Source organism: Aspergillus thermomutatus, assembly GCF_002237265.1.
Source record: "Aspergillus thermomutatus strain HMR AF 39 chromosome Unknown NODE_145, whole genome shotgun sequence".
In the NCBI taxonomy this organism is placed as follows: Eukaryota; Fungi; Ascomycota; class Eurotiomycetes; order Eurotiales; family Aspergillaceae; genus Aspergillus; species Aspergillus thermomutatus.
Genome location: NW_020798194.1, coordinates 15,023 through 29,858, shown reverse-complemented (window position 1 = coordinate 29,858; position 14,836 = coordinate 15,023). Strand labels below are relative to the sequence as shown.

General features: G+C 49.2%; 2 protein-coding genes across 2 annotated transcripts; one reads left to right on the top strand and one right to left on the bottom strand.

The window, feature by feature from the left end:
- Window positions 1-4,280: 4,280 nt before the first annotated feature.
- On the top strand, window positions 4,281-5,349 carry sar1 (Arf family GTPase SAR1; the record flags this gene model as incomplete). Its single annotated transcript, XM_026757125.1, has 6 exons — window positions 4,281-4,299; window positions 4,481-4,584; window positions 4,663-4,702; window positions 4,772-4,837; window positions 4,911-5,210; window positions 5,309-5,349. 6 exons carry the CDS (start codon window positions 4,281-4,283, stop codon window positions 5,347-5,349), a joined length of 570 nt encoding a protein of 189 aa, XP_026613018.1.
- Window positions 5,350-6,393: 1,044 nt separating this feature from the next.
- Window positions 6,394-7,683, bottom strand: glcA (type 1 serine/threonine-protein phosphatase catalytic subunit GLC7; the record flags this gene model as incomplete). The annotated part of the gene is made up of 4 exons (XM_026756889.1): window positions 6,394-6,489; window positions 6,554-6,853; window positions 7,012-7,413; window positions 7,507-7,683. 4 exons carry the CDS (start codon window positions 7,681-7,683, stop codon window positions 6,394-6,396), a joined length of 975 nt encoding a protein of 324 aa, XP_026613017.1.
- Between the last annotated feature and the right edge of the window lie 7,153 nt (window positions 7,684-14,836).

Below are 14,836 nucleotides of genomic sequence, written 5' to 3'. Positions count from 1 at the left end.
ATTCAAGCGATACCATCTCTTTGGTCATTTTGAGTATAGTTGAGCAGGGCTTAGTGCCATATACAAAATCCCTCATAGTCAAGGACTCGGCTACCTCTATGGAGTACCAGTCATCATTATTATTCTCAAGCTCGCTACTGTCCCACCGGTCGATGAAACCAGGTTTGTCACAGCCAGCATTTCAAAATGAAAGAAACCCGGGAACACTCATGGCCTTCGTCTACTTCGTTCTCCGTTCTTTTTGTATGCATGTACTCGGACTTCATTGTCAACAAGTTGCCTCCGTTACTATTTAAAAAGAACGTTGTAATAATTACTCGTATTATACCCTGCAAGTACCTTACCTAATGATCGTACATCGGCAATATTACTGTGTGACAATACATTTCAAGGTGAGTTAGCCGCAGGAACCGAAGCATGCAATGGGGTTGGTGGGAGTAAGAGACAAGGTGGGTCCTGTCTTGGCCTGGTTGAGTTGGACTGAGCGTCAGTGGCCGCCTGCAGAAGGAAAGAAGCCCAGGAGAAGATCACCAAAGTGTCATAATTTGGTTTTTTTTTTTTTTTCTCTTGATACCAGTGGCGACCCACTACTACCTCTCTACCACTCACCTCAATGACCAAATCAGTTTCCTAAACCTGGTGCCGCTCTCCCGCCCCGTCATAGAAAAAGCGATCGCCCCAGCAAATTCCCGTTCCCCTCCCTCCTTGTCGGCTGGTACAGTATTGTCCTGCGACCCTAATTAATTAATTAATTAATTATTTAAATTTTTTCTTACCCTTTTTTTTTTTTTTTTTTTTTACCCTTTTTTTGGTGCTGAACCTTTCCACTAAGTATTACTTGCATTTCCTACTACCTTCAATCCTCCTTAACATTCCTTCTTCCTCTCCATTTTCATCCACCTAGCACTGCCAACACATTGCGTTTCTGATTCCCTCGACGCGTCTCCTTCTGGCGCTCTCTTGAGCTGCCACTCTATTGAAGGAGAAGGCTTTGTACTACTGTACTTCTTGGCTACATACCTGGATTTCTTGTCCTATCCTATTTGCTTTTCTTACACCTCCGCCCCCCTCACATCATGAGTTGTATATCATGACAATCATCGTCCTGCTCAGGACAACCTAATCTTCCGCCCTCTGGGTCGATCGGTGGTATCATTGATCGATATTGAGAGAGCATCTTCTCTATTGTCTATCTGATTGACAAGTTTAATTCTTCTTCACTGAACTCGTCATTGCCTCTCCGACCTTCCTATTCTACAACCTACCGCCGCCACTATACTCTCGAGTCACCGATATCGAACATACGACTACATCATTAACAATCTCTTCGACCTCAAACCCTCTTCTCACCAAAAGACCTACTCGAAGCGATGGCATATTTGCGCGGTGGTGATCGACCCTTTTCAATACACAACATTCTGAAGATGCTACTCTCGCCCCATCAGTCCAACAAGCCTGTCCAGCAAGATACAGATATGGTTGAGGACGTCGATGAACCTCCCGATCACCGGTTTTTAAATACCTCTCCAATGAACGTTGACGAAGGTGTCGTCTACATCAAGTCCCCCACCGCCATGAGTCGTGGCAAGGAATCCCTCCTCACACGTGCCCTCAAGAACAGTCCCGAACTTGCTCCTGCCGACCACCAGGACCATCCATTCTACCGCACGTACCACTACGGCAACATCAGCGGAATTTCGACCGCGGAGTTGACCAGCGACGGTGGACTCACGAGCCCATCATTGTCCAACACCCCAAGCCCCCCGCTATCTCCTCAGCTCAACGGTAGATCCGAGTTGGATGCGGCGGAATCCACCGTGGAGGCCAACCTTGGACGTAAGAGATGCATCAGCTTTGCGTGCGGGCGTAAGGTCGAGGAAAAGAAACCGCAACAAACTACAGCACAGGAATCGACTGCCAATTCGACGCCAGCCGAACCCCCCAAGCGGAAGACGGTGCTCACTTTTGTCTGCCCGGCACGGGAATCCTGCTCCAGAAGAGAACGGTCGCCTGCTCGCAAAGCTGCCCTCAGGTCACGGCTTCGTGGATCTCCTGCTCCTGTCGCCCGCAAGGCGTCTCCGGAAAAAGATGTGACTTTGTCGGTTAAGGCACAGAAAGACGAGAAGCCGTCCGCTTCAAACAGCGAAAGAGGTGTGCCTGTGAAGGGTCTCGGCAAGTTTGAAGAGTCTGAGGCGACCCGGTTCCACGAATTTGCCAGCTCCGTCAGCGAGGATGATGAATGGGTCACCAAGGTTGGTGAATTCACTGAGAAGATTACTATGAGCGATTGCATGAGGAAAGAAATTGCCATTAGAAAGCTTGGAGAAGAAGCGGAGGAAGAGGCGCTTGAGGAGGAAAACGAAGAGGACGAGGACGACGCGGACTCGACCATCCATGACTTCTCCTCGGATGATGGCAATGAATCCGACAACGAGGCTGGCTTTGCCGATTCAGACGATGAGAGTGATGACGGTTCTGAGTATGAATTCTGGGCTCCGACTTCGACCACTACTGCCACCAGCCCTCAGACATTGGAGGTCTCTCGCCAGGCACTTGAACGTCGCGGCTCGAACACTTCTTTGGATTCTATGACTGACGATCCCCGCAAGAAATGGCCCCCAGCACTCGCGTGGAAGGCAAACGGTCGATCGCCTTTCAAGCCTCCTGCGATCAAGATGCGCCCTGGTACTCCCAACCTACCCGACAGCACGGACTTTGTCTGTGGCACATTGGACGAAGACCGTCCTTTGGAAGCTGCTTATAAATCCTGCATCGAGCAACGTCGCCTCTCCAAACAAGTCATCATTCCTCAGGATATCGATCCCAGCTTTCCTACATCGGACATTGATGATCAAGATGACCAGGAGGACGACGAGATGGAGCAGTCCTTTGTGAATGATGAAGCAACTCGGGGAAGAACTGGCGGGGATTCTGCACGTCAACTTTCGCCTCGTTTGTCCCCCAAGCGGATGATGTCCCCTCCCCCGCGCCGCGTTGGCCGCATGTCTCCGAGACGTCTTCGGTCCCCTCCACCGCCCGTCAAGATGGGACCTTCGCAAAGCGGCGATGGTGCCTCGGATGATCAACTTCCCCGTCATCGCCCTCAAGGTGTCAACATCAGTGAATTGGTTCAACGCCCCCTTATGACTCGCACCAAATCCCTGCCTCGAACTCCCAACCCTTTTTTCACCTCCCTCGACAAGGCTCATCGGTGGTCACCCATCGTCGCCTTGAAAGAGTCGCCAGAGCGTGAATCATCCTGCACTCGCGAGGTGCACACCAGAGGCCCGATCGACATCGTCGAGGGTCTGGAGAAAAAGCGTCAGAAGCGAAGGGAAAAGTTCTGGCGCCAACATTGCCGCAAAGCTGCCAAAGAGCAGATGGAGCGGCGACCAATCCCTGGAAAGGGAGCTGAACGGATGAAGGAGCTTGGCCTCGAAGTTGCTGAGAGGTTCAGAGCTTACGGTGTCGGTCAAGATGCCCAGCTCGTCCTATCTGTTTAGACCTTTCCTCCATCAGAAAAGGACCTGTGTCTTCCTTGTACATACTTGGAACATTCTTTCTCAATTCTTTCCCCCGGGAAGATCCCCTCCTTTCTTTTCGACAGGCTACAGATTAACCCCCACACTGTCCTCTTGTACTCTTTGCACAGCATCATCATTGCTTCGGAGGACATCTGTCATGCATTTACAAGGTGATCACTTTTTTATTCGTGTTTTGCTTCTCCTATACATATTTACCCTTGCTCTATCGTTTTTAAACCATATTTTTACATTCCTTCACTGTTGTGGCCGGGACCCTGTTTGAATTAGTTAGTTCTGCATGCTCGCGGTTCATATGGAGGATACCCCCTGCTTTTGTTGCTGCGTTTGGAGGCAGGCCACAATATGACAAGAAGACCAAATCAGTCCTTGCTGATGCGAGATATCAATGAAATCAAATAAGTCAATCAAATCAAATGTTTCTTAAATAATAAAGTAATCTATTCGATCATAGTTGTGCAAGAGGTTGCCACAGTTGATGACTTTTGTCATGTGGTTGCAGGTTTAAAGTTGATCTTCCCGGCGGTTGCAGTTGGCTTTAGCGCTCGGCTAAGCGTCCAAAGCTAGCGAGTCGGCCAAAGTCAACGTCAACTCATCGGGTCACCGCAACCTGTCTTCTTTTGCACTTATCTCTGGCCCAGCCGCTCGCCACTGTTCTTCTGGCTTTCATCTGTTTCCCCCTGTGATCGTCAGCGATATTTTAATCCCTTTACTTCTGAGGTCTGGACCGTTTCCGCCATGTGGATCATTAACTGGTGTAAGTAGTTCCTTGTTCCTTGTTTTGCCTTGCGCTCCGGGCCCTCGAGACCTTGAAGTTCCGTGCTTGGATTGGCTGTTGGTATCATATAGAGCTCTCTTGAGGTCTATCTGGCACCTTATTGCACTACTGGTCTGTCTCCCGCCGATTTCTGTCGCTAATGAGTCCTCTCTCTCCGTAGTCTACGATGTCCTGGCCTCCCTTGGCCTCCTCAACAAGCATGCCAAGCTTCTGTTCCTTGGTCTGGACAATGCCGGCAAAACCACCCTTTTGCACATGTTGAAGGTGAGTACCCTCGATGGACCTGTGAGAGTTGGATAGGGAGTTGGGTATATGCTGACGCTGCTTGTGCTTGATTGATAGAATGACCGTGTCGCGACGCTCCAGCCCACAGCGCACCCGAGTATGTCCCCTCCTAACAAGCCATGACTGCGATGGAAGATTGAGCAGGAGCTGATACCGACGTTTCCAGCATCGGAGGAACTCGCCATCGGCAACAACCGATTCACAACTTTCGATTTGGGCGGTCACCAGCAGGGTGAGTAGAACTCGACGACCACGCAGCAGACCGGGAGCTGGGAGCTAGCAAAGCTGACAATATGCATGTGAAGCCCGCCGCCTGTGGAAAGACTACTTTCCCGAAGTCAGCGGGATCGTCTTCCTCGTCGACGCCAAGGACCACGAGCGCTTCCCCGAGTCCAAGGCCGAGCTCGACGCCCTCCTCGCCATGGAGGAGCTGGCCAAGGTGCCCTTCCTCATCCTTGGAAACAAGATCGATCACCCCGATGCCGTTAGCGAGGACGAGCTGAGACATCAGCTTGGTCTGTACCAGACCACGGGTAAGGGCAAGGTGCCGCTGGAGGGAATCCGGCCCATCGAGGTGTTTATGTGCAGTGTTGTTATGAGACAGGGTGAGTTTTTTTTTTTTTTTTTTTTTCGTCTCGGTTGCCTTTCCGGCTCTTTCGGGTTGCTCTGGGAGTACAATGCTAATGTGGATGATGCCTACTAGGATACGGCGAAGGTATCAGGTGGCTGTCCCAATACGTCTAAATGATCAATCACTCAACTCTATCCCTCTGCTTTTTACCCATCACCACTTTCCTATCGGTCTATTGATGATGATGGTGACGATGAAACTATCCCCCTTCCGTCCCTATCAGTCTATCGCCCTCACTTCCCACTCTGTCAAATGCAGATTCTAGCGATTAGCTCAAGTCACAAGTTCTTCTTTTAGTCTTCACGGAGCATCATATTTTTCAAGCTACGTTTTGCACTAGTTGATAGTCAACCGGAGAGAGATATACTGGGTATAACTCAGGAAATATCATTATATGAATGACAAAAAGTATCCCATTAATTGCGACCTAGCCTACAACCCCCAAATGCATTCGAAACGAGATGAAAACCGCCACCGCAACTCTTGTCCACAACTTTCGTCAAGTACCTTATCATGTAACAGGCATCTAGCGGTCACCGTAGCGTATCCTTCATTGAAGTTGATCGTTATCGGGCGTCGCAACATGCAGATGCAAAAAAGGAGCTAGACTCTGTAAAAAGAGCCGTGGCACAGTTCGGAAGACATGGACATGTCGTTGCTTATTCGGTTTGGCATTACACTCACAGGAAGATTGTTCAGAATTGGAAAAAAGCAAACGGAGAACACCACATGCAGCCCGTCGCTTCGCCTTCACCTGTCAAGATAGTCCGGAACAACGAAGAGGGTGACACAGAGGACGAGGGAAAAAGAAAAATGAAGATAAACAGGGAAATGGATGAAATAAAAAGAAAGAGAATAAGAAACAAAACCCCTACAAGGAGCAGAAAGTACCTTCCATATAGAGATAAGGGAAAATATTCAGCGCACAAGGAAACTGTAAGGCCGGAGTCGCTGGAGTAGCTATGGAGGGAGGATATTGTGACGGTCTTGCATGTCGAGAGGGCTCTGGATGCCCTGGTGTATCCGCATCCGATCGTCTGAGGTATGTCTTTAGGGGTCGTTGTGGTAACTCGCTATGTCGTGTGTTGACGAATGTGGGATTGGTGACATTTATCTCCGCCCGAACCTGCTGCACATGGAAAAGCTCGTATGATTTCTTACTTCTTCTTTGGTTTGCGCGGAGGAGTGATGGGCGCGCCTGAGCTCATGCCCCCGTAAACGTACTTTTGTTTCTTCTCTGCTGGTTTCAGAATCTAGACAAGTCATATTAGTAACCGGATCACAAGTCGGCGTCAAAGTTTAGGGCTCAAAACAAACCTGGAATGAACAAAGAAGGCTTTCATCGACACTCATCATTGCACCGGCGTTGTCGAACTCGCCACAATAATTGGGAGCACTGAATAGCGTTACGAGCTGCCTCTTCGAGAAAAATTCGTAACCGTCCTCGACGACTTGGTGTGCACGGCATATCAGATCCATATCATGCTTCTGGAGGAAACGAGAAACGACATCGGGACCGAATGTGAACGATACGCCTCGGTCGTTCTCGCTCCAGCCGGTAATATCTTTGTCGGGATCGGACCAGAGAAGATCGCAGAGAAGACCGCAGTCAGGGATCTATCCCAGTTAGTACAGCAAACCTTGAGCTGCGAGGAGCCCGGCGGAACCCTTTTCGGCTGTTTCAACGTTACAGACGAAAAAGGTATCCATCCAGGCCCGTAGCGAGAAAAGAACTCAATCCGTAATATAAAGCTATGAATGAGAGGGAAACTCACATCAGTAGGACGCATGACGCGACGAATCTGCTCCATCGAGTTCAGATCCGGACTGAGACCACCGTGCATGGTGAAGATCTTCTCGTCGATGATCGCCGCGATGGGCAAGCAGTTGAAGCAATCAGTGAATGTCTTCCAGAGCTTAATGTTGTACCGCCGCTTGCATTCGTCATAGAAGCCATAGATACGGTTGATTGAGGCACATTCGTGATTACCACGGAGGACAAAGAAGTTTTCGGGGTATTTGATCTTGTACGCAAGGAGGAGGCAGATGGTCTCGAGCGACTGCTTGCCACGGTCGACGTAGTCTCCGAGGAAGAGGTAGTTGGCTTCAGGCGGGAAGCCACCGTATTCGAAAAGACGCAAGAGATCGTAGTATTGACCGTGAATATCACCACAGATCTGATGAAGGCAAATTCGTCAGTTTCGATCCAATGCGTACGCAAGCAGAGTCGCCAAGCCGCGATAATAGCTGAGGAACAAGCATCGTCTTACCTTGATCGGCGCTTCCAGCTCCAACAGTATCGGTTGAGAGATGAAAATCTCCCTAGCCTTGGTGCAAAGGTACCGGATCTCCGCTTCCAACAGCTGAACCTGCTTTCCAGGCCGGCTGCCCCTCACCTCCAGCAGTCTATCAATGATGTTGTCCAGGTCCACTTCTTGATCAGCCATGACGTGCTGATTCTCGAGACGAAAACGAAGAAAAAAGGGTAATTAATACAAAGGCGTTGAACAACGAAAGGGAGAAAAAGAAGGACGTAGGGGGGATGGTAGCTTCCGGAGCGCTCGGTACACTAGTTTACGCGGCGTCTATTAACTGTGATAGTAGAAAAGAGGTTAGAGCTGCTTGAGGAATATCATGAGCAGTGCGAAATCAGATGAAGTGCGATCCAGACGCGTGATCCAATGCGCCCGGGAAATTTTTTTTCTCCTTCACCTCCAACCCCTGGTCTTGGGAAGAACGATGAGAAGTGGAAGGAGTAAACGGCTTACCGAGATAGAATCTAGATGAAAATATAGACTCAAAGAGCTTGCAGCAGGCCAAATGGCCTTGGTGTGGTGAGGAGGTGGAGGATCTGGCAGCTATGCCAGACGGACGTGAGGATGTAGCAGCCCGCTCTGAGAATTATCCTGGACTGATGACGCGCGATGCAAAACGACGTGATGCGGCTCCCGCAGATTCTGGAAGAGAATAAGCGTCGAAAAAAGAGCCCGGTGTTGTTGGATGGGGGTTGCTTTTGGACCGGGTGGGAAAAAAAACGGGAAGCGTGTAACGGGAAAACAAGCGACGGAGCGGATTGGTTTGAGATGGGGTTGGAACCAGCAGGACGGATGGACAACGAGGATTCGACAAGGATTTTCTTCTCCTTCGTTCAGTCTACTGCAGCTGCTGTTGTTGATGAAGATGATAGTAATATATTCAGAGGGTGAGAGCTTTGAAGAAATCGATGACTTCTTGGGTTATGGTGGCGTGAGGGGGTGGAAGGGGAGGGGAGGAAAGATTGTTGGTCGGCAATCAAGGGATCTCTTCTCTCTCTCTAGGTCTCTTCCGTCAAGAGGTCGAGGCGGAAGAATTTTTATTCCCCCTTTTGGACGGCGCGTCTTCTTTGCAAAAACTTGGCTTTTTCCTCTAGTTTCGCTTGTCTCAAGGTGGATAAGCAGTAGAAATTAGGAAAGTTCAGAATGAGCAGTGATGTAGGCCAGAACAGAGCATGGGCAAGGGAAGAGAAAAGGGAGAGAGAAAGTTTTGGTGTTGCGGGTTGGGATTGGCGCGCGCAAAAGGCGGCGTATCATCTGTGCTCTGGTAAGGTACCTACCTAGTACGAGAATGTCGCTATTCACGTTGATGATAAGGGCTTCACTCTTAAAAACTAGATATCCTCCTGATATCTATGTCTCTATTTCTATCTTTGACTTAGATGAGAATGCTTGACAACAACTGAATCGATCTGTTGTTTATGACCAGTTTGTATCTCAGCCGCGCATCCAGCTCCAAAAATAGCGCTCAGGCATAGTTTGGTCCAAGTACGACAACAAACTTCTCTGTATACTCCTCCCTCTGCAAGGAGGTTCTGTTAGGGTCTCTGTGACCGGATCAAGCTTTAACTATTTGATCAACTGTCTTTTCTTCCCATTATCTTTCTAACTATCCTTTCAGCAGACGAGCTCCCACGATGTCTACACGCAAACATCGTATCGGAAGCCCCACACCGGTCTAGATGGAGTATCAGCAACACCATCTCGAGTCTAATCCAGATTCCAGAGTCCAGAGCTTGACCCGATCTCCTTTCACAATCTTCCGAGTACACGGGCAAGAATGTATCTACACTACGTCTGGTGTATTGTAACAGCCTCGAGAGCGGCCAAGGCGAATTGCATCTCACAGAACTATCGTCTGCTGCGGAAATATGACTCGTCATAGTTAACTTCATGTCTCATGCATTAGGCCCGAATCTCATCACTTGATCCTTGACAGAAAAATAACCGAAAGAAAAACAAGATCGCAAGCAAGTATACATCGTGCAGTGATAAACAACGACATCTCGATGAACGTAGATGGTAATCCTCAAACAACGCATCATTAGAAGAACCGGAAAAACCACATGCAGGAAGACAATGATGGGGGAGCAAAAATGAAGCCGGAGAAATATAACCATAGAATGTCGAAACAAGATCCAGTAACGCCTTGACACCAGCCCCGGCTGCCCTTCGTCAAGATACAATACAAACGGTCTAAACAGGAAAGCGACTTTCTTTCATGATGCCTCCCAGATCTCGGTCCATATTGAGTGTCGATTGCGGATGGAGGAATAACGATGTAAGAGAATCAGGGAGACCGACGAGAAGAGGTGGAGAGGGAGCAAAAAGTGTTCAAACATCCAGCCCGCAAATTTCGAAGCTTCACGTAACGCCATAAACAATGCAGTCGAGCCATCAATCGCCAGAATGGCACACGCGGGCAGCCAGTCGAGATGGTGAAGCCCAAAATAACCAAGACTTTGACAACACCGCAAACAAGGACCTCCTTATCATTTTCTCGAGATGCTCAGAGCCAAAAGGAAGGTTCGTCTGTCGTGCTTCCAGATGTAACAAAGCTCCAAGACTCGCAGTATTCGCAGTCTGGAATTCGCATCAAATAACAATGAAGTCCGAAAATTCTGTCTTTTTGGTCTCATAAGTACTTTTGCTTTTCGTTTAATTGCTTTCTGATTGGCATAAAGGGTCTGTCTCCGCCATGTAATCAAGCCAGTTGTTGTAACTGGCGTAATTCCCATTCGTCGACTCAGGGGTGTCCACCACTGAGTATAGGTTGACTGGTTGCCCTTGGGAAAGTTTCTGCAGACAGCAGGTTGGATTCGCCAATACTCGTCCCTGCACGAGGCATGCTGATGCTCTTGTCCCAAGTACGGTCCCCGATCATCGAGAGCCAACTGCTGCCAAACTCCTGCTTGAGAGCCTCCAATTTCTGCATGTAAAATTCTTCGTCGGTCTTCCAATCGGTGTTCTGAGGCATATCCTGCACAACGGAAAAATTTTTGACCTGCGATGAGGAGCTATTGTCGACCGTTCCGTCAGGGCGAGGCATGTCGGAGGGTTCGGCCTGGGGTCCACCATCAGATTTCCATTGACGGTCGGTAGGCGTCGAAACAAACGGATCAACGGGCAATTGAACATGCTGCATGGAAGAAACAGAAGGCACCACCGCACCTGTATCGCCATTATCATCAGTGGGCTTATCCAACGAGATGTCAACAATTCTCCGCCGGGGACCCTGCTTTCGTCGACTGGACCCAACTCCGCGATCATTCTCTGGTGCTGCCGCCTGTGAAGACTTTGAAGCTGCGGCGCCCTGGGCGACATTCAGTGGCTTGCTAACGATAGCCACGGCCGAATGGTCCGCTGCAGCTGACCGAATGACTGGCGCGCTTTCAACCTCTGCAACCCGATCGACCAGCTGCTTTCTTTCCGTATATCCCGGTCCCGAACCATCGATGATAATGTCCTCTGAGTAACCGGGTGTGCGGCGGAAGAGATTGAAAATCACGATACGGTAGTTCGGATGCGTCTTGACGAATGGATTTCCAGACACCCAGATCTCCCGTATCTCAGGGAGATTGGTGAGTCTGGCAACCTCTGTAGGATCGAAAAGGTTGTTGTCCCTCAGATCCAATCTCTCGAGCGAAGGCAGCCGCTCGATACCGGCAAGCGAACGGAGACGGTTGCCGCGAAGGTTCAGAGCGGTGATCGCAGGAAGAGGGTTCCGAGACAGTGAGTGGAGAGATTCGATCATACAATGAGACAGATTGAGAGCCCTCAGAGCGACTAGAGAGGCCAAACTGTCAGGGATTTCAGTGAAGAGGTTCGCCGACAGATCGAGAGAATGCAGGCTGTTGGCGACGGGTGCCAGGGCGGCCGCGGTGATAGAGGTCAGGGAGTTGTCAGGGAGGCCCAAGTGGCGCAGGAACCGCCATTTGGATGGCGGAAGGACACCGGAGGGCAGACTCGACGAGCTTCCGTTACGGTAACCTGAGTTTTCACTGGAGTTCGAGCTACCGGACCCAGTACGCCTGATCCGCGAAGAGGTTCCCCGATTGTGACGATAGCTCGAGTGCTTTGAACTGGTAGGGCGTGAGGGTGAAATGCTTCCAGTACGTGGTCGGCCTGGGGTAGCGCCTTCAGACCCTACTCGCATCATAGAGACGGCCTTGGGGCTTGTGCTTGTTCCAAACGCCGTTTCAACGACTGGTGAGCCGGGAGCGGAAACGGAGCCTGAGAGATCAGGTTTGTGGACTGGTTGAGGATGAGCATTTCCATTCCAACCAAGGACTGGCGAGTGCTGAGCCTTCGACGACCGTCGTCGGCGTTTATCAATGTCATCAAGCACGATTCCGGTCAGCAGATCTGCCACATCTTCGAGGTTAGCCCTTTTTATAGTCAATGTTCGCAACTGCTCAGATAGTCGGTCCCAGCCGAAGAATGAGCGGTAGTCTATATCAATAATCTCTAATACGCTCAAGTTTTTGAAAGAATGGAGAGGAACTGCAGTGTCAAAGGGAAACTCCTCGTACCCACGTATTAAGCGGGCGCGATGATCTGGGGCTAGACGCAAACAGGGGATTTTGGTAAAAGCAGAGTACAGATATTTAAGATCGGCGTCCAAAGCAGCTTTGGCTTTCTCGGACTTGGAAGCCGAATCCTTGGATCCCAGACCTATCGAGGACCAGAGGGCACTCATGCCAGACATGACACTACGGACGCTTGACACAGAGTGAATGGAATCTCTGTCGCCTTTGGACCGTTGGGGTTTGTTCAGAAAAGAGACATAGGACTGTGATACGTCGTTGTGGATATTCTCCAATCTAACGTTCATGGGTCCCACGGAGATGGAAAGGTCCTCAAAGCATGAAAGAAGGTAGAATAGATGATGAGGGGTGAGGGTGAGTTTGGCGGGCTTGATGTTATGAGAGGCAAACCTCAATGCCCCAAAGGACAAGGCTGCCGCCAAAGTCGATGAAGTCGAGCTTGAGGACAAGCCCGACTGAGTTGGTTGTGCATTTTTGTTGGTTTGACGTCTTAGCTGCAGTGCATTTGCAAGAGCTTTCTCATGGGTGCGTACGAAGCTTGCGAGGTTCTAACCAGAGAAAAGTAAATAGGTCAGTTTACACCCATTTGCAGAGGAGCCGGTTACTTCATGTGAACTAACTTTGATGAAAAGCTGTCCATCTTCAGTGTTCAGCTTCTCCATTACGGAAGGTGCTTCGCCCAACAAGACGGTGTCCAGGCAGGCGAACTCTGAAGGACGCTCAGGAGGTACTCGTAAGGTGATAAACAGGAGTCGACATTTTGCTGACAACAAGCAGGAGGGAGATCGAAATGTGAGATGATCTGTTGATAGAAAATAAAAACCAGTTAGCAACCCCCTGATTTCCTGTGACCATTCACATCCTCCAAGATATGGGGGTGTATATGGTAAAGGAGAACGACCCAGAACGAAAGGAGGAAAAGGAAGCAGGGGAGTACCTCGAAAGATATAGTGAGAGCCGGAATAGAAACCGTGGACAAGTATGATAATCCAACAAGTTCACAAGACCTTCCACCACAACGAACCTTTTGTGATTGTTCTGGAGGGGGGGCTGGCTTAGAGGAAAAAGTTCTCCAATCTCAGCGTCGGGAAGAGTTTCGCCTGGACAGACCCAAGAGAAAGAGGCTTGCTGAAGCAGTTGACCGTCTCAAAGAATATGATAGAATTTGGGGATGGGCGGAAGACAGGACCAGGGGGGGGGTTGCTTTTTTTTCTGGAAGCTAATATGCAAGTACCGCAATCTAGTGTGAGCCTGTGAGGACGTGACTGGAGGGGAGGGTGGGCGGATATGGAGGTGCGCTGAATCAATCAGCTGAGGGGCTTAGGGAAGTAAGCAGGTATGACAGGGTAAAATATTTCGATGGAATTAAGATTGATATCACACTAGAGGCGAATAGTGATTGAGGATGAAGAGGGATTGAGGAGAGATGTATAAAGACAGGACAGGATCAAGAGTGCAATATAATCTAGGAGGCCACAGACAGGAAAAGACGGCAGGCGATGATTAGCATTATCATATTTTATCTGTTATCATATGAGTTTTGATTTTCCTCTGGGTCAGGGAGCCGCCGTACTGGGGCTGTTGTCGAGGTACCACTTCCCGTGGTACTTCCCTTCTGTACGGTACAGTACGATGGTGGAATATTTTGGAGTATACGGAGTACCTAGTTATAGGTACATTATTTTCTTCCTGTAGTCTTCTTCTGCTTTTACATTTTATTCATAATGATGATATGGTAATGTTATCCATTACTGGAAAAAATATGTACTTTCCTCCTGTCAAACCGCATTCATGTATCCGATCATCAGTGGCGACCTACTTTGGAGCAAGCGTAGATTTGGTTTGTCCAGTGTCAACACCATTCTTTCCTGTGCCGCCCCTGTCAAGTTTCGTACTGACACTCCGTACCAAACGATAGTTAGATTGGCTGAAGCAGCTAAAACCGATATAGATAGGTAGGTAGGTACTTGCATCGTAGTGATCTCTGGTAGATTGCCCGTCTATGATACATCATCTTTCTATTGGCCCTGATATTGCACTCGAAAGTATCAAATGTATCATCCATATGATCGAACCGTTGGTACAGGCAAATTACCCCCTAAACCAGAGGAACCAGAAAGCATCATTCTTCGGGTCTGGGAAAAAGAAAGTAGTGACTATCTTCCGAATCCTCGAGGGAGCGGATATCCCGATCGCCGACCTTGAATTTAAAAAAAGTTATCATTTTCGATAACAAAGTCCAATTAAACAAGCAAACCTTGAGAGGCACACATTGTGTGTACACAAAGTATGACGACTGAAGAGCTGATCATGAGTAAATATTCCAATCGCAGCCACATGATTCAACCTACGCAAGCTCAACAAGATGCAGGTCGGCTGAAAAGTCTTTCAACTTGCGTTATTGCGTTTTAGCACTCCGTTCCCTAGTTACGGACTTTGATTTTTGGAGGTGGTATCGTATCCTTAGTCGCGCTCGCTTGACCCGTGCTGCTCTATGGCCCACATTTTAACGATGCAACTGTGGTCTGTGGTACTTGCACACCCCACTGTGATTGGTTGGAGGGATTGCACCGTGCAGCTGATAGCGCCCTGGCGGACATGCAAGTATATGCACAGTGGGCGAATCACAGACATGACCCAGTCATCTACATGACGCTTTACCAATGAAGCTCTAGGCATAGTAGGTAGGTAGGCAGCGAAGCAATTAGGAGGGAATTAGAGAGTGCTAGAAGTAGCATGAG